Raw genomic sequence first — 25,362 nt, 5'->3', positions numbered from 1 at the left:
CTCCAATTTATTGGCTTTAGCTATTTGCATCTTGTTTCCCCCAAAAGACTGGGAGTTCCTTGAGGGTTGGGACAGGTTCTGCCTTTATTTGTATCCAGAGTACTTAGTATAGTGCTGGTACCTTGTAGTCTCTTAATAAATATGTCACTCACCCCTTTTATTAGCTGGAGGACCATGGGCAAGTCATTTTTCTTTATTTTTCTCACTTTAAAGTGAGGGAGGTGGAATTCATACCAAACTACCCCCTAGACCAGGAATGCCCTGCCCACCCATCTTCAAACTACTCAATTTCTACTTATCCATTACCATCTACCTCCTCCAAAGCCTTCTCTGAGTCCCTCTTTCAGAAAAATTATTAATAGCTTCTGCCACAGACTACCGCTACACACTTTTCTTTAATTTTCTTTTATTTTTAGTTCTTTTTTTGCAAGGCAAATGGGGTTAAGTGGCTTTCCCAAGGCCACACAGCTAGGTAATTATTAAGTGTCTGAGATCGGATTTGAACCCAGGTACTCCTGACTCCAGGGCCGGTGCTTTATCCACTACACCACCTAGCCACCCTTGTAATTTTCTAATACTTACCAAGTGATATTATATATGATAATTATCTCTGTTTGGGTCTTTCCCTTTACCCAGCCATAAACTCTATGAAGGTAGCTTTATATCTTTAAACTTTGTATCTCTCCCAGCATCCAGTATCAAGCTATGCACCCTTAATTCATGTTTGTTAGATGTTGTTAAATGAATCTTCACAGTCTGCCATTTTATGATGGCTGTTCTGCGGAACGCTGCAGAGAAGATATATAGGTTGGCCTTTGAAAGTTTTTCTAGTTCTGAGATTCAGAGGGGGGAGAGGAGAAATTGGGGGATGAGGCATCTATGAGAATTCTATCCAAAGCCCTATTCATGTAACAGTGCAAGAGGAGGAATACTCTTGAGTTCTCCCTAAGTTAGTCACCAACTTTAGTTGTGACCATTTTCTGTTGTAAGCAGGCCAATGCTGTGACACTAACTGGAGAACCCTCTTCTTTGGTGTGAAAAATCAGACACACTTTTGGTGTGTCTCAAGTCTAGTCCAGTCAATCTCTACCCAAACCAGCTCTTTCCACTCAGGATCAGACACTTGGGTCTATAGCCCTAAACCTTCAGAATTTGTGCCCCCAGCCCAGGGGAAGTCAATTAACTTGCCTTTGGAGCTCTGCCCCAGGGCCTCAGTAGACTGATTGGGCCAAAATATATAAAAGCCAACCACAGATGCCAGATCATGCTTTAGCTTTATAGCCTATACAGTTAGACAATTAGTCTTCCCCTCTTCCTCAAACCCCCTTCCACTTCCCCAGAAGAAAATGTCCTTCCTTGGTCATCTCTATCCTATCTATCCTGTCCTTCCATAATCTTACCCTCTGTCCTTGAGGGTAAGTACTATAATATTTTTCATATTTGTGCTACCAGTGCTTAGCTTAGAAATGATATCTTATTATTACAAAAATCATTTTGATCTCCCTGAAAGGGTCCTGGGAACTTTCAGGGGTCTGCAAACCACACATTGAGAACAATTATCCTAGGGATTATGTTGTTTGCAGTATCCATTCACCTTCTTTGGGTTCTCTAGGTTTTTCACTATTTTTTAATACTAATTAGTATTTTATTTTCTCATCTATCCAATTTTAGTTCCTGATCCTGGCTTGGCTTTCTGCTGCATTTTCACTGAATTTCTTGGGTCAGGGGAAATCCTAGGTTCCCTGAGCTCTTGTATGATCTTTACCTCCGGGGACTGGCTCACTCTAGTGGTGATTCTCAAGGTGTTGGATCTTCAAGACCCTCTCTGGTACACCAGTCCTGGTCTGAGCAATGAGACACTTGGTAAGCATTGCTGGTCCAGGTCTTTCAATATTCCTATATTAGAATTCTCCCAAGGTAGCCGCCCTCTTTTGCTGCCTAAGATACAAAGTCTTGTGTAACCTTTGTCCATCTTTGGTTGTGCTGGGAGTCTACCCTTCTCTGGTGCTGGCTTTGCTAGAGGAGTCCTTTCGCCATTGCCTATGAGCATCTGACTGGTACAGTTCTAAAATAGAAAAAAGTCATTCACTAAGCTTCCTCATTGTATTTCCTGCTCATTATTCAGTTTTGTGTAGGCTTCAGGGTTTTGCTAGTGTAGGTAGATGGGAGCCATGTGGTCATTTGAGGTCATCTTTTGGCTGGAAGTGTAGAATTCTTGGGTTAACAACATTTATCTCACCTTCCAGGGCTGTTTTGAAGAAAGCATTTTGTAGACTTTTTTAAAAGAACTATATTAATGTAAGTTATTCCAATTATGTGCTGTCAGCTCTTCCTGGCTGCAGGACCACCACAACAACCATACTCAGAGTGTGTCCTAATTCTCTTAATGGTAGCATCCTTGAAGGAGACCCTGACATCAGAGAGGTGGTGCCATGACAAGCACATGAATTGGATTTGAGTAAGGGGGGGGGGTGCTATGCTAAGTCCCCAGCTTCACTTTCTCCTCCAGAACCATATGGGTCCAGTGGCCATATATGAGTCAGGACAACTGGAAATGCCCTGGATCTGAGGCAATCAGGGTTAAGTGACTTGCCCAAGGTCACACAGCTAGTAAGTGTCAAATGTCCAAGGTCACATTCGAACTCCAAACTTCTGACTCCAAGGCCACTGCTTAATAGTATCCAGTCAGTTCTATATGTGGATGGTGATATTCTCAATCAGATGCTGTATCCTTCACTTGCCCAGACTCCCCAAAAGCCAGAGAGCAACCTCCAGAGCAGCACCTCTGGATGGTAAACCAGATGGTGATGAGCTTTGTCTAGCTGAATTAGATTGATTCTCAGACATCAAAAAGTTAATCATTGGACCTAGAGTTAAGGCTTCATAGAGAAGGCTGGTACTCTAGCTTGAAGGATGGGTTTGTCGTTGTTGTAATTATTGTTTAGTCATTTTAGTCACGTTCAATTCTTTTTGACCCCCATTGGGGGTTTTCTTGGCAAAGATATTGGTTTGCCATTTACTTCCTTCTCCAATTCATTTTACAGATGAGGAAACTAAGGCAAACATGGTAAAGTGACTTGCCCAAGATCAGGCAGCTAGTTAGTATTTGAGGTCACAGTTGGAGATGAGTCTTCCTGACTCCAGGTCCAATGCTCTATCCACAGCATCACTTACCTGCCCTTAGAAAAACAGACTAGAGTAGGCAAAAGCAATCTTAGCAATCTTTCCTCTCCATACTGCTAACAATACCTCATCAAATCACTGCAGTGATAATGGTTGGTGGCATGGCCCAAAATACACGTGATAAAAATGAAGAAATGGAGCTACTGGTAGCCCAATTATTCCCATAACCTTTCACTCTATAGCTATAAAGGGATGAAAAAACAAGGAGGAGAGAACAGAATGGAAGAAGTGACAAGAAATCTGAAGGCCTAACAAGGACCTTTATTTCTAAATGATGCAGTGCTGGGCCTTCCTCACTATGGACATTTGTTGGGAATATCATCTCTGAGTTATCAGATGGTAGTCTCTCCTCAGTTGGAACCATTTAAACTATTACTAACAAGATTTAACTTTGTTCCTTTTCTTTTAAGGACTTCTAAATACTCAAGGAAAACTGTCACTTAGCCCTTACAACTAGGGCTGCCTAGTAGTCGGATGGAAAGTTTGGAAATGATAAAGACCGAGGAAGGAAATGCCTCAACCAGAGGGATGGCAGAGATAAAACCCAGAATAATAACTATTATTGTTATTTATAAAAATAATGGATTTGAATATATTATTATACAAACATAAGTTATATAAACATTATTGTAATTATATAAATGGTCAAAAAATAACACTAGTACTACTTCTACTGTTATTTTTTTTTTTTAGATTTTTGGCAAGGCAAATGGGGTTAAGTGGCTTGCCCAAGGCCACACAGCTAGGTAATTATTAAGTGTCTAGGTTGGATTTGAACCCAGGTACTCCTGACTCCAGGGCCGGTACTTTATACATTGAGCCACCTAGCTGCTCCTCTACTATTATTTTTACTAGCATTTCTATAGCACTTTAATGTCCACAAAATACTTGATAAGCATCTCATTTTCTTTACCCTCACAACAACCTTGAGAAGATGCTATTATGATCTTCATATTCAGATGAGGAAACTGAGGCAAGCAGCATTTAAATGATTTATCCAGGGTCTCTCAGTTGTAAGGGCATGAGGAAAAGTTAGCTGCCTTCACAATAATCACTAGCATTTAGACTGTTTTGAGGTTTTCAGTGTTTCCTCACAATGACCCTGAAAAGTAGATGATACTATCATCTATATTTTATAGATGAAGAATCAGATGAAGAATCAGGCAGGTGAAGGTTAAGTGTCTTGCCCAGAGTCACAAGTAAATAAAATGAGTATCTGAGGCAGGATTTGAATTTAGGTCTCCCTGTCTCCAAATCCAGGCCCTTGCCTTTATCTAAGATGCATATGCTTCCATCAAGACTGATGAAGGAATTGTTTTACCACGGGAAGGGACAGGTCCATGTGGAGCTTCTGAGGATCATGAACTTCCTGTTTGCCCTGTTCCAGACTGACCAAGATGGGGGGGCACCACTCACCAAGGAATGGATTTGAATACTTGGTCTGCAAGATTCCTCCTGAAATCAGTGGGGACAGAAAAGGTGATGGCTCTCAAGAAGAAATCCCACCTGCCCTGCACAAAAGCCTCTTGAGGGAATAGAACATTAGACCTAGCACCCAGCACAGATCTCCCTTCATTTCCCTCAAGGCTTCTCCACCAGGAAAATGGGACACTCTTCCTCTAAGGACAGTACTTTGTCAATTTAAAAGTGACAAAAATCATGGGCATTATTAATGACTAATGATTATCAATGAATATAAAAACAGCAGGACCCAGAGGGCAGAGCATTGGCTCTGGGGTCAAGTGGCAACTGGTCTCAAGGGCCACTTATTACTTGTGTGACATCAGAAGGTGGAGTATGATTTATGGACCTTGGTTTCCTCCTCTCTCTGTTTCTTCCTCTGTAAAATAAAAGGGGGCTGAACTTAGTGGCTGCAGAGGGAGATCCCTTCTGGATCAACATCTGTGATCCTATGAAGTTTCAGTAGGTTCTATGCTCTCTAACTCAGCATCTCCAAGATAATGGATCAAGCTGTATCTGGGATAGAACTGTGTTGTTGTTGAGTAGGTTCAGTCATAATCCAACTATTTATGACTCCATTTAGGATTTCCTTGGCAGGATTTCCTGGAGTGGTTTGACATTTCCTTTTCCAGTTTATTTGACAGATGAGGAAACTGGGGCAAACAAAGTTAAGTGACTCGTCCACTTGCTAGTGAAAATATGAGTCTGGATTTGAACTCAGGTCTTTCTGACTCCAAGACCAACATTTATTCACTGCACCACCAAACTGCTCCTTTGGGTAGAAGAAGAGCCTTTTCAATATGGAAAGGTCCATTCCTAGCAAGTTCAGCAGGAGGTGATTTGTTCTTTTAGGTGAATTTTGTTATTTTTTTCTAGCTCTGTAATCTTTCTGTAGTTTGATTGGTATGATACTGAATAAGAAAATTAACTTAGATAGAACTGTCATTTTATTATACTGATTCAGTCTACCCATGAGTAATGGATATTTTTCCAATTGTTTAGGGAGACTGACTGTGTGAAAAAGTGTTTTATAATTGAGTTCTTTTATTCCTAGATTTGTCCTGGCAGGTAGACTTCCCAAGAATTTTAAATTATTTACACTTGTTCTAAATGGACTTTTCTCTTCCTAGCTCTTACTGTTGGGTTTTGATTATTATAAAAGAAATGCTGGATTTATGGGAGTTTATCTTATATCCTACACCTCTGCTAAAGTTGTCAATTATTTCAAGTAGTTTTAAAATTGATTTTCTAGGGTTCTCTAAGTATACCATCATATCATCTGCAAAGAGTGATAGTTTTTTCCCCTCAATACCTAGTCTAATTCCTTTGATTTCTTTTTCTTCTCGCTTCTGGTTCTTGTCCTTCATTATCAAAGAATATCAAAATGAATAATACTGGTAATAATGAGCATCCTTGTTATACCTGATCTTATTGGGAAAGTTTCTAACCTATTCCTGTTACAAATAATGTTTTAGATAGATACTGCTTATCGTTTTAAGGAATGCTCCCCTTTATTCCTATTTTTTTTTTGGTTTGTTTTTTAGTTTTTGCAAGGCAAATGGAATTAAGTGGCCACACAGCTAGATAAGTATTAAGTGTCTGAGACTGGATTTGAACCCAGGTACTCCTGACTCCAGGGCCAGTGCTTTATCCACTGCGCCACCTAGCCACCCAGCTCTCTAATGTTTTTAACAGGAATCAGTGTTGTATTTTGTCAAAAGCTTTTTCAGCATCTACTGAGATAATCATATGTTCTGGGTTGGTTTTGTTATTAATATGATCAATTATGTTTTTTCTAATATTGAACCAACCCTGCATTCCTGGTATAAATTTCACCTGACCATAATGGATAATATCTGTGATATATTGCTGTAATCACCTCACTAGTATTTTGTTCAAAACTTTCCCATCGATTTAGGAAAACTAATTTATAATTTTCTCTGTTTTAGCTCTTCCTTCTTTTAGGTATAAGCACCATATTTGTATCATAGAAGGAATTTGGTAGAACTCCTTTGCCTATATTTTTCTCTTTTTTTTTCTTTTTTTTCTTTTTAAAGGTTTTATTTGAATTTTACAATTTTTCTCCCAATTTTACTCCCCCCCCACAGAAAGCAATCTGTCAGTCTTTATTTTGTTTCCACGTTGTACATTGATCCAAATTCAGTGTGATGAGAGAGAAATCACATCCTTAAGGAAGAAACAAAAAGTATAAGAGATAACAAGATCAGACAATAAGATATCTGGGGTTTTTTCCCCTAAATTAAAGGGAATAGTCCTTGAACTTTGTTCAAACTCCACAACTCTTTATCTGGATACAGATGGTATTCTCCATTGCAGACAATGCAAAATTGTCCCTGGGTGTTGCACTGATGGAACGAGCAAGTCCATCAAGGTTGAACATCACTCCCATGTTGCTGATAGAGTGTACAGTGTTTTTCTGGTTCTGCTCATCTCACTCAGCATCAGTTCATGCAAATCCCTCCAGCTTGCCTATATTTTCCAAACAGTTTATATATAGTATTGGAATTAATTGTTCTTTAAATGTCTGATAGTATTCTCATGTGAAATAATCTGGCCCTGGAGATTTTTTTTAAGGGAATTAATGGCATGTTCAATTTCTTTTTTTAGGATGGGGTTATTTAGGTATGTTATTTCCTGAACTGTTCATCTAAGCAATTTAAATCTTTATAAATATTCATTAATTGTGCTCATATTATCAGATTTATTGAAATAAAAATAGGCAAAATATTTCCTAATGATTGTTTTAATTTCTTTTTCATTGGTGATTTCACCCTTCTCATTTTTGATACTAGTTAACTGGTTTTCTTTTTTTTTTAACTAAAATTAATCAATGGCTTTTCTAACATTGTTTTTACACCCCATAAAACCAATTCCTGGTTTAATTTAAGTTCAACAGTTTTTTTGTTCAATTTTATTAATCTCACCTTTAATTTTCAGGATTTTCTAATTTGCTTCTCAATTGGGGAATTTTTAATTTGTTATTTTTCTAGTTGTGGTTGCTGTATATCCAATTCATTAATCTGTTCTTTCTCTCTTTTGCTGATGTAAGAATTTAGAGAAATAAGTTTTCCATTAAGTGCTGCTTTGACTGCATCCCATAAATTTTGGAATGTCTCATTTTTAATGAAATTTTTTATTGTTTCTATGATTTGTTCTTTGACCCACTTATTCTGCAATTAATTTTTAATCCATCTTTTCACTGATCTTTATTGAAAGTAATTTTTATTGCATCATGATCCTAAAAGAATACATTTAATATTTCTGGCTTTCTAATTTGATTTTGATATTTTTATGCCCTAATAGATGGTCAATGTTTATGTAGGTGCCATGTGCTGCTAGTTTATTCCTTTCTATTTCCATTTAGTTTTCTCCAAAGGTCTGTCATATCTAACTTTTCTAATATTCTATTCACCTCCTTGGTTTCTTTTTTGGTTGGATTTATCAAGTTCTGAGAGAAGACAGTTGAGGTCCCCCACTAATATAATTTTTCTGTCTATTTTTTCCTGTAATTCAATCAGCTTCTCCTTTAAAAAATCAGGATGCTAAACCACTTGGTGTATGATGATGATGATGATGTTTGTTCTTCACTCTCAAAGAAGACCATGGCATCAGGGAGGTGCTGCCATGACAAGTATATGAATTGGATTTGAGTGAAGGGATGCTATGCTAAGTCACCAGTCTCACTTTCTCCTCTGGAGCCATCTGGGTCCTGTGACCAGATATGAATCAGGATGACTGGAGAACTTGTTGATAGTATTTCATTGTCTTAGGAAGATTCTGAAGATCTCCTGGCAGGAGAAGATACCAGACACTGAGGTCTTTCTTGAGCTAAAGTGCCTAGCATTCCAATATTACTACAGAGTGTGCAGCTACAATGGACTGGACACATTGTTAAAATGCCAGATGTACATTTGCCAAAAAAAACTATTTTATGGAGAACTCACACAGGGTAAGGGCTCACAAGGGGGTCAGAAGAAGTGATACCAAGACACCTTGAAGGTCTCACTGAAGAACTTTAGAATTGACTGTTCATCCTGGAAGACACTGGTCCAGATCACCCAGCATGGTGTGCCCTGTCCTCATCAGTGAGGGGGCTGTGCTCTATGAGGAAGGAAGAATTGAAGCAGCTCAAAGGAAATGTGACATAGATAAGTTTAGAGTACCCACCCCAGGTATTCACATGGAGTATTTGTGCCCAACCTGTGGTAGAGCATTCCGAACTCATATTGGTCTAATCAGTCACAGTTGGACATACTGTAATTTGTTTCATGTTGGTCTTCTTCAATAACAAAGGGCAAGAATCAAACCAATCAATTTTTTTTAAAAATTACAAGTAACACCTTTGAAGGGATATAAATATTTTAACTCCATTGGGTCCCTTATGTTTTCTTTTCCCTTTTCCCCTTTTCCCCTTTTTTAAGACTTCTTTTGAGTCTTGATATGGATATCAAATTTTTTGTTTGATTCTGGTCTTTACTTTATACAAGCCTGAAATTTTTCAATTTCATTGAATGATCATTTTTCCCTGCTCCCTTTACTTCCAAAATATCCTATTTGATCACCTCTAATCCCTTAATGTTGTAGCTGCTATTTATTTCTTGACCTGATTCTTAAATTTGACTATAATGTTGGGAGTTTTTATTTTGGAATCTCTTTTTTTCTGAGATGATGAGTAGATTCTTTCAATGTTTATTTTGCTCTCTGGTTCTAAGATAGAGAAAAGTAGTTTTCTTTGATAATTTCTTGAAAGATGCTGTCTAGGTCCTCCTTTTGATTATGGCTTTCAGGTAGTCCAATGATTCTGACATTGTCTTGCCTAGATCTATTTTCCATGTCAGTTGATTCTCTGATTAGATATTTTACCTTTTCTTCTATTTTTTTAATCTTTTGAATTTTTTGATTGATTCTTGATGTCTCAGAGCTATTAGCTTCCACTTGCCTAATTCTGACTTCTAAAGAGTTGTTTTCCTCAATTAGCCTTTTTATTCCATTTGGCCAATTTGTGAATTTTATAGTTTCTTTTTTCCAGTCGATTTTTATATCTCCTTTTTCCATTTGGCCAATTCAACTTTTTAAGCAATTGCATTCTTTTTCCAAACTGTTGATTCTTTTGTCATAATTCTTGTCATAATTCTCTTGCATCACTCTGTTTTTTCCCCAATTTTTCCCCTACTTCTTATTGGCATTTTAAGCTCCTTTTTGAGCTCTTCCTCATGCTCTTTCTGGGCTTGAGATCACTTCCTGCTTTTGTTTGGGGCTTTGCCTACAATAAATGTTATCTCCAAACATTGTTGTTTTGTGAATTTTTGTCTTGATCTTCCCTATTACTATAATAACTTTCTATGGTAAAATTCTTTTTTTGGTTGCTTTTTGTTCATATTTTTTTGTCTTTTTTTCCCCTTTCTGTTAAATTTGAGCTCTGCTCATGAGATGGAAGGGGCATTGTCTTAGTCCTCTTTTACCAGGGACTGCAGGCCCTGGCTGTTTATCTGGTACTGAAATAATGCTGCTCTGAAGCCCATAGGGAACCCTTGTATCTAGTTGCAATGTTAAGGGGGGTGGGATGGGGTAAGGGATGACTGGCACTGCTGGAGGCATAGGGGCTGGCATATTACCTGGTGCCAACCCAGTTTCCTAGTGCTGGTATCTGGCATGTGTTATTACTAGGGGTGTTTTAAATTTCCTGGGGTTATGCTGAAGCACTTGGCAATCTGGACCTGAAGGCTGCCTGTTTGCCTAGGGTTACGCTGAAGCATGTGGTTCTTAAAGATGGAGTCTGTCCATTTCTTTTTTTTTTTAGATTTTTCAAGGCAATGGGGGTTAAGTGGCTTGCCCAAGGCCACATGGCTAGGTAATTATTAAGTGTCTGAGGTCAGATTTGAACCAAGGTACTCCTGACTCCAAAGCCGGTGCTCTATTCACTGCTCCACCTAGCCGCCCGAGTCTGCCCATTTCCCTGACTATGCTGAGGCACATGGGGGTCTTGGCATTTGCCTGCTTCACTAGATTGGGGCTCATGATCTCCCATTTGTTTGCTGAGGTGGGGTTTGCTGTTGGCTTGCAGGGAAATTTCCTCTCCTGAATTATATACTCCTTTTACTTGAGTGAGACAAACTTTTCCTGCTGTTCGGGCTAAAAAACTGTTTCACCCCTTTTATTTTGCTGGTACTACTGTTCTAGACTTTATTAGTGGATGTTATTTTATGGTTGTTTGAAGCTGAATATGGAAGAGATACAGTGATCAAATTCTTATTCCTCCATCTTGGCTCCCCAAATCCCCCAATTTTCATTTTGGGGATATTATTCGGTGTCATGTTTACCTACTCTCCAAATTTTTTTTTCAAAGTTTGAAAAGGGTGCAAAGTTCATAAAAACACAGGCAGTATTGTGGCTTTATTAAAAGAACTTTAGTCTCTCATTTTCCATTTGTTACTTCCTTACCTATTACCACCTTATCACTGAATATGGAAATGTGTTCATTTGATTTGGACGACTTCACTGAGTACTTGATGGTGTCTCTACATCTCTTCATCCTCTGCAGATTGGTCCTTAAATGTCAATTTCCTAGTGTTGTATTTTGCAAGTCATGAATACTGAAATACAAACTGATCAGATTTCTCAGGAAATTCTTTTTGCAATATAGCCAGCCCCTGAGGATCCTTCCCTGCCACAGTCAGTTGACCAGGCTCATCAATTTTTCCTCCACTATATCCCTCCCAACCAGCAGATGCCCAGGCTCTGCCTAAAGACCCCAAGTTGGAGTAACTCATCACCTCTTGAGGAAGAGTATTCCACTTTGGGACAACTATCCTGACTTTTTTGCTATCTGACCCCATTATTCCGGTTTCTGCTCTCTTGGATCCAACAGAGTCAGCCACTCAAACTCTCATGCTCCTCCACTATTGATTCTTCTTCTACAGGTTAAAGAGGTCTAGTTCCTTGACACCATCCTCATGTGCCATGAGCTCCAGGTCCTTTACTGGAGATTATTCTGGAGAAAACCATGCCTTTGATTCTGTCAGTTTCCTTTCTATCTTTATCCTCAGGCACAGAATGGCACTCAATCAGATCAGGTTGATATTTTGATGCCTACCAAGGTCCAGCTTCACCAAAGAGGAACTGGAGTCAAACTTGGTTTTGGTTTCCTTGGTAGAGAGAATGGCTCCTTTCTTTCAGAAGTCCCATGCACAAAAGCCACAATACTGTTTTTATGAATTTTGCACCCTTCTCAAATACTCTCACCATAAGTCCCATGCACAAAAGCCATAATACTGTTTTTATGAACTTTGCACCCTTTTCAAATACTCTCACCATTACTGGAGTAGAGCTGTCAATCCATAAGCATTTATTAAGTACCTCTATGTTCCAGATAGTGTGGTAAGTTCTGAAGAAACAAGAAGGTGGTAAATGTCAGTCCTGCCCTCAAGAAGCTCACCAACATCTATGTACAAACAAGCTACAGATGGGATAAAATGCAGAAAGCACTGCCATTGAGGGATTCAGAAAGGTTTTATCTGGAGGAAGCAAGAAAGGCAGGAGGCTGAGAACATTCCAGAGAACATTCCAGACACAGGAGCAATAAGGGAAAATGTCAGAGTTGAAAGATAGAGTCTCTTGTTGGATAAACAGCCAGGAAGCCAGTGATCAAAGCCTGGATTAAAGAGGATGTGTTAGAGGGGGAGCTGGGGGCAAAGGGGAGGTATCATAGGAAAGGTCCAAGAGGCCTGGGTCAAGAAGGCCTTTCAACACCAAAAGCATTGCAGTCCAGGCTAGCCAAGTATCCTATGAAATTATGCTTCCTATTGCTCTGGACACAAAGCAAAATCAAATACATCAACACATTTTTTCACATTTTTTTCAAAAATAAAAACTATCTTTCTCTTAGCCTGCAACTCCCTTCTGTCTTCTGCCTTTGCTGATAGTGTGAATGTCAAGACTAGAGTAACGGGCCAGTTCCTCCAGGAGTATAGCTATTCACTGATCACTGGACAAAGCCTCAGCTATTGTTGACTAATGGGCTAAACGTTCTATTGTCACCCTTAGTTATTTTTCTTCCACTGCAGTAGATGTGGAACAGACTGTGAGCCATTTGGTACTTGTATTTCTCTCTGATCCAGAATAGGGTAATGAGCCTCTCTGAACAAAGCTGGGCTGTTCCTAAGGAAGCAGGCACAATTTGTGTCTGAGACTCAATTCAGAGCTTTCCAAGGACTTTCCCATGCTTCCACTTGGCTAGGAGAACCAATGAGATGTAAAATCCCCAATGAGTTCATTGAAGACAAGAGCTGCCATTCCAAAGGTTGGCTTTCCAATGACATTCATCAAAAATATTTCGCCCTCCATTAATTCTGCAGCCTCCTTCAATGTTGTAGGACACATGTGTGAACCTTACTCCTTAGCACATGGTAATGGATCCTAAGCTCTGGTGGGTCCCACCCAACAGGAAAGGCTTAACACAGTGAATTTCTCCTATTGTTCTGGGGCCAACTGTAGTAATGGGTGGGAGAAATGAAATTCTTTTTTTTTAAGGTTTTTGCAAGGCAAATGAGGTTAAGTGGCTTGCCTAAGGCCACACAGCTAGGTAATTATCAAGAGACCGGATTTGAATCCAGGTTTGACTCCAGGGCTGGTGCTTTATCCACTGTCATCTAACCCTAACCCTAACCCTAACCCCCAGAAATGAAATTCTTTGATCAAAGTCCCTAAGACAGCATCATTGATGGGGTGGGACAACCGCAGTGTCAGTTACCTTAAGATGGAATGTCTGATCAAGGCCAGCTAGCAGTATTTAGTTCTGGCTCTTCTGCTGACTTCTCATGTGAAAGGACCAGATCTCTGTGATTTGTTTTCACTATTCATAAAATGAGGGAGTTGCTTTAAATCTCCCTTCCACCTCTGAAGGCTTATTCAACAAGGATATTCAAACATGAACCAGTTGGTGAGGAGGAGAGAACTTTCTAAGCTAAGGGGTAGTGGCAGATATTACTATCATATCCAGTGAGAGGGTGCTTGAGAAGATACTCACTGGACGTCAATGCCAGCTCTTTGGTACTCTACTAGGATGGTCCACAGGGAGAATGCACTGGAAATACTGCCCTGTGTTTCTGTTACACAGAAACACTATCTCTCCAAGGCCAGGGAATAGAAAGGGAAGGAAGCAGGTAGCCACAGGAAGGCCCTACTCTTCCTAGAGATACAGTGTGATGTCATGGTTAGTGCTGAACTTTATATGAAGGTTTGAAACCTGCCTTCTATAAAGTAGGCACCTGATAGATTCTTGTTGGTCTGACCTGGATAAACACAACACTTCCTCTCCCCATCCCCTGGCAACAGAAAGATCAAGCACACGTGTTCATGATCATCATTATACAACTTACACCATCCTTCTCTTGAAGTTTCTCTCTCATCAGGTCCAAGAAGAGCATCAGGTTTGGGACTTGGAGGGTCAGCCTAGAGGAAGCAGAATTCAGATGTTAGAACCACATAAGAGACAATGGAACAGCAGTCACCGAAGCCTTCAGGCACTGATCAAAGACAGTCACATCAGGAGCATGGACAGAGCTCAATAAAGCCAGCATGCAGAATAGCAGAAAACATGAATTTAATAACAAAAAGGTCCTGAATGGTGGAGAAGAAAAACACTGGGAAGCCATCTGGCAGAAACAGCAGAGATTATACTCCACAATAAACAGAAATGGATATGTGATCTTACTATTAAAGATAATGCTAAAAATATTTAAAGAGAAGTGAATCATGTGACTGCCACAGGTATGAAAGGATGGATTTTGTACAAAACAAAGTATATACACAATTACAAAAGAAAATATATAACAATGATTACATAAAACTTAAAAGATTCTACAAAAACAAAATAATGCAGCTATGATAAGAAGGGAAGCAGTTAAATAGCTAAACATCTTTTTATCAAATTTATTATATAAGGGTTAATATCTAAAATATATAGCCAACTACTTTATATGCACATATATACACTCACAAAAGATATTAAAGTCATTCTCCAATAGATAAATAGTCAAAGGTTGACTATTAACAACCATATAAAAGAATGTCACTCATAATAAGAGAAATGCAAAAGAAAATACTCAAGTTTCACCTCAAACTCAAGAAATTGGCAAAGATAACAAAGGATAGGAACAGTTGATGTTAGGGGATTTCTGAAAGAGCATACTAGTAGCATTGTTGGTGGAGAGGTAAATCAATAACAAACATTTTGAAAAGTAATTTGGAATTACACAAACAAAATGACAAAAATCTCCCTATCTTTTGACCCAGAGATTATATTTCTAGGCGTATATTCCAAGGAGGTCATTGATAAGAAGAAAGCATACATACATATATGTTTTATATATCTCTCTTTGTGTGTGTGTATAGTTGTATGTATAGATAGATAGGCAGAAAGAAAGAAAGAATGAAAGAAAGAACGAAAGAACGAAAGAACGAAAGAAAGAAAGAAAGAAAGAAAGAAAGAAAGAAAGAAAGAAAGAAAAGGAAGGAGAGATAAATTAGATAGATGATATAGATGATAGATAGAATAGATATAGATAGATGATAGACAATAGATAGATGGATAGATGGATAGATAGATAGATAGATATTCCTCACATATACCAAAATATTTATGGTAGCACTTCTGGTGGTAGCCAACTATGGCTAGATGGCATCATGGATAGAGGGTAGTGCCTGAAGGCAGGAAGCCTCATCTTCCTGAGTTCAAATCTGGCCTTAGACACAAACTAGCTATGTGATCCTGGACAAGTCACTTCACCCTGTTTGCCTCAGTTTCTTCATCTGTAAAATGAACTTGAGAAAGAAAATGGTAAACCAATCAAGTTTCTCTGCCAAGAAAACCCCAAATGGGGTCATGAAGAGTTGGACATGACTGAAACAGCTCAATAACAACAGCAACAAAAATTAATTAGGGAAGGACCGCACAAATTAAGATACATGAACGTAAAAGAATATTACTGTGCTAAAAGAAATGATTATTATAGTGAATATAGAGAAGCATGGAAAGATTTATAAGATCTGATGCAGAGTGAAGTAATTAATTATGCATAATGACAATATTAATGGAGATGGAAAGAACCAACACAAAATTATCAAAAGGGAAAGAAAAGCCTGGTCCCAAAGAACTGGTGGAGAAGACATTCCCACCTGACTCCTCCATGGGTACTGAATACTGCAAATATTTCTGGACTTTTTCCAGTACTGATTTGTTTTGCTGAGTTTTTCCTCAAAACTGTTACTCGTTATATAAGATTGCTCTCCAGAAGAGGACAGGAAAGAGATTTTGGAATGAATTCTGGTGGTAATGTACCAAATCATAGTTATTCTTGGAGGGCCAGTGCACTAGTATCTTCCAGACTAGTCCCCATCAGCAGAATGCCCTGCCAAGACTATTGGGACTACAGTAGATACAGTTCCACACATGTCCCCTGTTCAAAGTTGACCCCTGCTCCTGAGAGTACATTTCTCTGATTCTCTTTGCTTGTTTTGTTGTTTAAAGAAAATAAGGCCTGGCAATTAAAATCCAAGCTGATTGTGGTGATAAACTACTTGCTAAAAAGAATCAGAGGTGGAAGACTGAAAAGCAATGAAAATCCATGCACAAAATTAAGAGAACTGGCAAGTTTGGGGTAATGGGAATTTCATGAAAAGCTAAGGAATTGTATGCTATTTCTTCCCACAGGGTACTTCCCACCCTTTATTCCCAAGCCCAGAGTCTTAAGTAAAAAGGTGATCAGTGCCCATTCTTCACAGCCACCAGGGCTATAGGGAGTTCAAGAAGTATAGCCCCATTTTACAGATCAGAGACACATCCATGCTTATAACAAAGCTAGAAGGTACTGGACACAGGATGCCAGCCCAGGTCTCCTGACCCCAGATCCAATACCCTTCCCCCTAAAACATACTGCTTGGAAGTTGAAGGCAAAATCCTTCTCACTAGAAGGCTCTGAAGTGGCCTAAAGAACACTGATTATGGGGTCAATGTTTGATTTTGAACCCCACCTTGACTGCCTGTGAGATCCTAGGAGAGTCACTAACTTTGTTAACTTGAGTTTTTTTCCCTGTAGTCTCTGAGGAATTTTCTAGCTCTGGATCTAAGATTCTATTAACTTAAATAGGTTGAACAATAGGAATGAGACAATATTCAACCAAACTTTAATGGAGGAAGTGAAACTCTCATGATAAAGAGGGTGATTAGTTAAAAAATATGATGATGGTCTTAAAATCAAGAGCTGAGTCACTGTAACTTAACTGCATTTAGCTGGGTCAGATACTATCTTCTCCAGCCTTCCTTTCCTCCCCTGTGTCATGGGAGTGGGCAGCGTAGGACTTAGGGTTTTACTTCCACTGTGCATCTGCCCCCGGTTTTCTCGTCGCTAAAGTGGAACTCACAATGTTCATCAGACTCACCCACAGGATTAATGTGAGACTCCAAGGAGATGAGAGTATCCAAGCTGTCACCCAGCTTAAGTTTCTCATTTACAGAGAGTGTATTTAAAGTACTTTGTAAACTTTAAAGTGATGAATGTCGGTTCTCATCATCCTCAACACTATATCTCCCTCATTGAGTGACCATCAGGAACACCTTCAGTTTGCCTTATGGCACTAGGGAAACTTGAGTTATTACAATTATAATAAAGATGTATAGGAAAGCCCTCCATATTCAACATAAAAGAATTCCTTTCTAGGACTATTAAAGGTTCAAATGTAATAATATATCTAAAGTCGACTGTGAACTGCTATATCAGGTGAGATTTTTAGATGAATATTTGTTACATGACTACAGTGTGATTATATTATTGTCCAAGTGAGCTAGAGAGAAAAATGGATTGGGCAAAAGTAATTTTTAAAACTGCCTGTATTGAGCTATATTAAAATTCCATGTCAAGTAGCACAGTGAAAAATTGGAGAATATTAAAGCAAAAACACTTTAAAAGCCCTATTTCCCTGAACAATATTTAGGTGGCTAACATTTAACCAAAAATAATTCTGATTATCTTCTTCTCCCACTCAGACATTTTAATTAAATGTGCTTCTATTCCTTCCAATTAAAAGTTAGATTCGAGTGTGATCTTGATTTGCAATTTAATGCCACACACAAAATACCCAACTGTGGACAGTCATTAAAGTTAAAGACATTTTAACAGTGTCTGCCAGTCAGGGAGGCAGCCAAATACCACCATATAAATTTTACAGAGATGGGGCCAGGGCAATCAGAGGAGGCCCAAATCAATAATTAGCATTTCAAATGGGGAAGATTATGCTTTAACTGCCCTTGTACAGATCAGGACTAGGTAAAGGGAGGATAAGCAATTGAGACTAAAAGGGATGCAAGAAGCTACTGGAATTAGCTATGCCATAGCTAGTCAAAAGATATAGAGCAAGATGGTATCAGGAAAGGACTTCTGGGTTTTGATAGCACCAGGACCCGGTGAAGACTGACCTGCCTACATGAAGATCAGGAAAAGATGAGTTGTAAATGGCTAATTGCCATCCAATGCTTCATCAATCCCCAAGAAGGCAAGCACCTTTCAACTTCATCAGGAAAAACACTGCTGCTCCTTAACAATGTCAAGGGCTGGGGCTGCCCTAAGGATCATTTAAATGAATTCTTTTTTCATCTGAAAAGGACTTAAATTTGAGTTTAGAAAATCATGAGGCTGGTCAGATTCTCTTCTTTCCTGAATATGCTAAAGTTTATGTTTCAACCATGAGATAGAACAAGCCTTGGGTTTAAAGTCAGAAGACCCAGAGGTTCAAGGCCTACTTCTACCAAAAAGGATTCATTAAGCACCTCCTACATATGCTGAGTGCTGGAAATACAATGAAGGACATGTGTCCTTCAAGGACACATGTCCTGGTCTCAAGGACCTCATACCATAATAGGGGAGAAAACATGCAAACAACTAGATAAAACAATCATCATCCATCCATCTATCCATCCATCCTTCCATTCTTACTTCCATCTTTCCTTCTAGTCTTCCATCTAGCCTTCCATCCATTCTTACTTCCTTACTCCCATCCTTCCAAAAATTAAAATGAAGATAATCTCCAGGGGAAAGTCCTAAGATTAAGGTGGAATGAGAATACACAACTTTAGCTCAGGCTTGAAGCCAAGATGGGCAAAGAGAATTACAAATAAGGGAGTAGTCAGTGAAAAATGCCCAGAATCAGAAGAGGCTTGTTTGAAGAAAAGGTGGTAGCACTGGATCTCAGAATACTAGGGGGCAACAAGCAGAAATACTGTGCAAGAAAACTGGAAAGGTAGGGAAACTAGGTTATGAAGGGATTTTTAAAACAGAAGATTTTTGGTACTGAATCTAACAGTGAAATGAAGCGGTTGGAGTTGACTGAATTGGGAGGGGGACCTGGCCAGACTTGCACTTAAAGAAAATCAGTTTGATGGCTGGGTGGAGGAGAGTTTAAGATAGAGGGATTTGGAGCAGGGCAGGAAGTCCCTAGCAGGCACTTGCAATGATCCAAGTATGAGGTGTTGAGGGCCTGCAGTTGGGTAGTGGTAATGCCAGAGAAAAGCAGCAGACATGCATGAGAGATAATGAGATGTCAAAATAGGTCTTGGGGAGAGAGAGAACCCCTAGGCTTTGGACTGAGTGACTGGAAAAATAACAGTGTTCTTGAAAGGAATAGGTAAGTTTCAAAAAGGGGTGAGTTTGGGGAAAACAATGAGTTTCACTTTGGACATGCTGAGTTTAAGATATCTAGAGGATACCCAATCTGAGAAGTCCAATAGGCAGTCGGAGATGTGAGATTGGAGGTCAGGAGAGAAGGTAAGGCTGGATAAACAGATCTGAGAATCTTCAGCGTAGGGATGATAATTAAATCTGTAGGAACTAATGAAGTTCCAAAGTGAAATAGTATAGAGGATAAGATAAAGGCCCAGGGGGCCACTCACTTTTGAAGGAGGTTGAACAATCAGACATGTAAAAGGTAAATCAGGAGGGAGTGGTGTTAAAGAAATCCAGAAAAAGCAAAGTATCAAAGAGAAGAAAATAATCAATAGAGTCAAAGGTCAAGGCTATTAGGCTTCCCTGATTCTTGTCCTTCATTTTTGAAGAACAGCAAAATGACATCATTATGCTTGAGACAAATTAGTGTCTCCAACTGTGGCTGATCAAACCAATATGAGCTCAGAATGCTCTGCCACAGGATGGGCACAAATAGTCCATGTGAACACCTGGGGTGCTTACTCTGATTTTATGTAAGTCACATTTCTTTTGAGCTGCTTCAGTTCTGCAGCACACTCTCTGATGAGGAGGTCAGGCTATGCTGGGCAGTCCTGTGCTGTACAATCAGTTCTAAAGGATGTCCCGGTATCGCTTCTTCTGATCCCCCTTTGGGCACTTACTCTGTGTGAGTTCTTCATAAAAATAAGCTTTTTGGCAAGCCGTATATCTGGCATAACACTGTGCCCAGCCCATTGTGGTCCACTGCACTCTCTGTAGTAATATTGGAATGCTAGGCAGTTTAGTTTGAGAAAAGACCTTTTGTCTGGTATCTTCTCCTGCCAGATGATCTTCAGAATCTTCCTAAGACAATTTAAACGGAAGCGATTCAGTTTCCTGACATGGTGCTGGTAGACTGTCCAGGTTTCACAGGCATATAGCAATGAAGTCAGCACAATGACCTGTAGACCTTCAGTTTGGTGTTGGTCTAATACCTCTTCTCTCCCACTTTCTTTCAGAGTCTCCCAAATACTAAGCTAGCTCTGGCAATGCATGTGTCAGATTCCTTGTCAATGTAGACCTCTTTGGAAAGGACACTGCCAAGCTATGTGAACTTGTCCACAGTGTTCACTTCTCCATTTGCTGTAACCAATGGTACCAGATTTGGATGGTGTGATGCTGGCTGATGGAGCACCTGTTTTTTCTTGGTTTTAACTGTTAGACCAAAAATAGCACAATCAATAGAGAATCAATAGATACTTTGCTGCATCTCAGTTTAAGAGGGTGCATTGAGGGCACAGTTATAGGCAAACAGAAAATCATGCTCTGCAAACAGAAGACGAGCACTCCTTCCACTTTGGTCTTGGCTTGTAAACTTTTCAAATTAAAGAATTTACCATCAGTATGGTAGCTGACCTTGATTCGATGTTCATCCTCAATGAAGGTGTTTGATAACATGGCTGAAAATATCATATTAAAAAGCCTGGGAACAAGGATACAACCTTGTTTCACTCCACTGGTGACTGGGAAATCTCAAGAGTATCATCCACTATCCAGAAGCCAGGCAAGCATGCCATCATGAGACTGGCAAACAATACTGATGAACTTCTCCAAGCAACCAAATTTTGATATAATTTTCTATAAGCTCTCACAACTAAGGGAATCAATGGCCTAGGCCAAAGCTACAAATGTTGTAAACAGACCTCTGTCTGCTCCTGGCATTTCAGAGTTGTTGGGCAGCAGACACCTTATTGACTGTCCTTTGACCCTTTCTGAAGTTACACTGCCTCTCAGGGAGGGGACCATCTTCCAGGTGAAAGATTAACCTATTGAGGACTCTGGCAAGAATCTTACTGGCATTGACTTAAGAGAGAAACACCCCTGTGATTGTCACAGGACATAATATCCCCTTTACATTTATAGAGATGGACAATAGAGGCATCCTTGAATTCCTGGGAGATAACCTCTTCATCATATATAACCTGGAAAGTTTCAGTCAGCTTTTGAATGAGCAATGGACCCCCCCATACACACCTTGTAGATCTCAGCTGGAATAGAATCAGCACTAGGTGCTTTGCCATTTGAAAGAAATCTGATGACATTCAAAACTCTTCAGTTGGAACTTCAGCTAGGGACCAACTGACTTCAACTTGAGGTAAATAGTCAAAGGCATCTGCAATGATTGATGATGTTCTGTCAAGAACACTATGTGAATGTTCAGCCCATCTCTCTCAGATCATGTCCTCATCGTTAATAAATGTGGATCCATCAGCATTGAGTAGCTGACATTCACCACAGATCTTTGGTCCCTAAATAGCCTTCAGGGCATCATAAAAACATTTTAGATTATTAGCATTTGCATAGAAATGAATTGTCTGCCTTCTTACTGAGCCAAGAGTCCTGTATCTCTCTTAGTTTCGCTTGTATTTTAAATTTTTTTGTCTTGATCATAGGCTGGGAACCCTACCTCCCTTAGTAATCAGGTCAGGGGTTGGGTAAGCAGACAATTTTTAAGGCACCTATTCTAGCCCCTTTTTTACACCAGGAGGTGAGCACTGTCCTTAAAAGGGCTGCTCAGTCCTGGGGGGAAATGATGCTATGGCCTGGGTTACCTGTGGGCAGGGCTGTGACCACAGTTCCAAGCCTATCTGCACCTACTGCTTCATCACTTATCTGTTGCCACAGGACTTTGAGATAAAAATGATAAAGTTGTATGGGTGATGTCTTTTGATTTGTGCATAATTGGATTGAAGTGAGGTAGAGTTGCACAAAGTCATTGGCCTCATTCTCTCTTCCAAAGTCATCATGATCCAGTGGCAATACAGAGACAAGACAACTGGTGATGGCTCCTCATGCAGTGGATGACCTTGGTGTCTTTGATATCTAACCAAGCTATAAGCACTCCACAGCACCTGCTTCAGTTGCCTTCATGAAAGTTGGAATGAAGTGTTCTCCTCCACCATTCTACCAGTGAAAGACTTCACATGCTTGGAGTAGACCCTTCTGCCAAGTCACCAATGAGTTTGAGAATCCCTTGGTTAACCTCAACCTGATCTAGCTCACCTGCCAAAATGGTTTACTGGGGTGTGGTTGCTGTACATGCTATAGCTTCTTGGAGCTTCAGCTGAGAGTTAGGTGGCTTAGGTGGACATCAAAAGTGAAATAACAGGATAAGGAGGCAAGAAGTGAAAAGTGGAGATGACAGAGAGGGCAATCTGTTGGAGAAGATGGTGCATGTGATGGGGAGGTCCTCACAAAAATCTTCATGAGAAATGAGGTGAAGGAGTAAATAGTGTCAGAAAATATCTGAGTTTTATGAGAAGTGTTCTGAGGGGTTAGGGATAGGGCAGAGAACCTATAGGAAGTCTAAGAAGGTTTTAAAAAGTTCAGGAAAAGCTCCATGGTAAATGGGGCAGTGAACTAAAGATAAAAGGATGATTGCCTAAGCCCAGTGAGGATCAGCTGAGGGCAGCAGGGTTTTGTGATTTCCTCCAGCTTTATTCCACAACACATATGAGTAGGGTGAAGGCAGCTGATGGTGAGAGCAATACTGGGTGCTTCTCCTCAAACTGGATAACTAGTACTGGAACTCTTTCCTCCCTTCCAGGGGTGGATAGGAGGGAGCCTCTCTGAAGGGCCTAGAGTCAGGGGCCCTGGCTCTATTCTTGGACCTTTCCATCTGTCATAGTCCTCACAGACTGTGACCTCAGCGAGAGTGCCATCTTGTCTTCTCTACCCTTCATATCTTTTTCCGACTCCAGGTACCACAAGGAAAACCAAAAGGAGTTGATTCCCTTAGCTTGGGTCAGGGACTCCACCCCCCCCCAAACACCCCAGGAGAACAGAGGCCCTGGGGAATGGAATGGTCTGCCCAGGATCACAGGACAGACTGGAATGGAAGTCTTTCTGACTTTAAACTCAGCACTTACATCCACCCCCCCCCACTCTTTCTTTTCATAAATACACATTAAATTTAATCAACTTTTTAAGATAAGCCCTTAACCATGTACTTTGCAATGGATGGAAAGATCCAAATATAGAGATCATGATGAATTTTGGAGTGATCCAAGCCTGTAGAGTTCAGCACAGTAGAGCACCCTGAGACCACAAATCCAGTGGAGAAGAGGCTCTGGAGAACCCCAGAAGAGGACATTTTGGGGGATGAGGGAGCCACCAGCCAAGCTGGGATTCAATTCCACCTCCATCAGTCTCTCTCCTCTAGACTGAAGACCAAGGGGACACATGATAACAATGGCCTTCAAGGACAGACCTGGGAGCAGGGGGTTGAAGTTCCAAAGAGGGGGATCTAGGTCTGATGTGGGCAAGGCCCCCGAATCATGATGGGGAGTTGAAATGGAAACAGTCATGTTAGCATAACCTCTGCTACTAGGCTGCTGGGAGGTGTTCTTCTATGAACCCAGATTCATGGCTTTCAAGGCCCCTTATTCCTACAGAGCTCATCCTGGTGGATAGTCTGTTCGATACAACTTCCTTTCCATTATCCCTTCCTAAGAGCTCCTTTCTTGCCCTTTTCAGCCCCCATGAATACTAATGCCATTGCTCCAGAGATGGGTTAGGTTGCCCTCTGGACCAGGAGAAAAGGAGTGAATAAAGAATATCTAAGTGTTGCATCACTACCTCTGTCAATTGCCAATGCAGGCAGACTGCTTGGGGCAGAAGAGGTATTCCTATAAACTAGGGGGTAAAAGTGACCTAGGAAAAGCATTTCAGAGTGCACAGCTGGGGAACACTTTGTGGAGGACACATACATGTCTGATGACAAACGGAGGTTTGTCAGTGTCCTTTTTGAACTCATAGGGTCCCAGGTTGAGATGAGCCAAACGCCGCCTGGTATCCTCTGACAGCTCACACATCCTCCTCTTGGTATACGGGGATGGGGAGTGGGCCTTGGACGAGATGGTGGGCTGCTCATAGTTCCGTAGGTTGGAACAGTGCTTGTGCCTCTCAGGGGACCTGTACTTCTTCTTGGATGATATTGATGACCCTCTTAATTGCATCCAGTCATTGTTCCTTTCAAGGCTGGTGGTATGGTATGATGGTTTTTCCTGAGCCTGAAAAAAGAAAATGAGAGTCACCTGGTAATGCCAATAGAGAGTGGCAAAGAAAGCCAATGTGCGGGAGGGGGGGGGGGCTCCCTTTCTTCTTTGCTGCACTCAACCACTAGGCAACTGAAACAGAATACATCCTAGTAGGAATTGATGAGGCCCCTGAGACACACTTAAGCTGTCAAGTTCATAAGCCTACAGCCAGCCTGGGGAGGAGGCTCCCAAAGACTCAGGACCCTGTGATCCCCACTTCCATACTCAATTATAGAACCATCAGCCCAGAGCTGCATGTGTACATTACTAGGGCTTGTTCAATGGTCTTTGCAGCTTTCTGGAACTCTTCTTATCCCTCTCCCTCTTATCCCTCTCTGCCTCACTAGACAAAGTGGTTCTGAACCTGGGCCTGTGGGTAGATTCCAGGGAGTCTGTGAATTTGGATGGGAAATAAATCCCTCATTTATTTTCACTAGGTTCTTTCTAAAATTTAGCATTTTCTTCAATGATCTACAAACATGCATTCTGAGAAGGGGTCCAAGAGTTTCCCCAAACTACCAGAAAGGTCCATGTACCAAAAAAATTCAGAGCCCCCAGCTCCACACTGTGAGCTCCCAGAGAGCAGGGAGTGCTGCTTTCCCCCATCTCTAGAGGCCAGCACAGAATCCAGGTCTCTGCAAACCAGAGTTGGACTGAATTCAAAATCACTTCTTCCTCTAGGGCTCAGGCCCTTCAACTATAAAATGAGGACCTTGGGTCACAGGACAAATAAGGTCCCTCATCAAAGGAAAGAAAAGTAGGACATTTACACCAGCCCATGCCAAGGCTTCTTGTCACCCAAGGCTGCTGAACATGGATCCTATCCTGACCTTAACATCCATCAAGATTTCCCAAAGACTTTCCTGTGTCGTCCCATAAGGTGCCAG

At 40.5% G+C, this 25,362-nt stretch overlaps 1 protein-coding gene across 1 annotated transcript in view; it reads right to left on the bottom strand.

The window, feature by feature from the left end:
• LOC141512493 (spermatogenesis-associated protein 6-like) overlaps positions 1 to 25,362 on the bottom strand; it is a 123,286-nt gene that overhangs the window by 43,937 nt on the left and 53,987 nt on the right. The window contains exons 7-8 of the mRNA XM_074221490.1: positions 24,146 to 24,448; positions 14,043 to 14,115 (exon numbers count right to left, since the gene is read on the bottom strand). Coding sequence (XP_074077591.1) covers positions 14,043 to 14,115; positions 24,146 to 24,448 — 376 coding nt within the window. The remainder of the gene's footprint in view (positions 1 to 14,042; positions 14,116 to 24,145; positions 24,449 to 25,362) is intronic.

Source organism: Macrotis lagotis, chromosome 2 (genome assembly GCF_037893015.1).
Source record: "Macrotis lagotis isolate mMagLag1 chromosome 2, bilby.v1.9.chrom.fasta, whole genome shotgun sequence".
In the NCBI taxonomy this organism is placed as follows: domain Eukaryota; kingdom Metazoa; phylum Chordata; class Mammalia; order Peramelemorphia; family Peramelidae; genus Macrotis; species Macrotis lagotis.
This window is presented reverse-complemented; position numbering and strand designations above follow the sequence as displayed.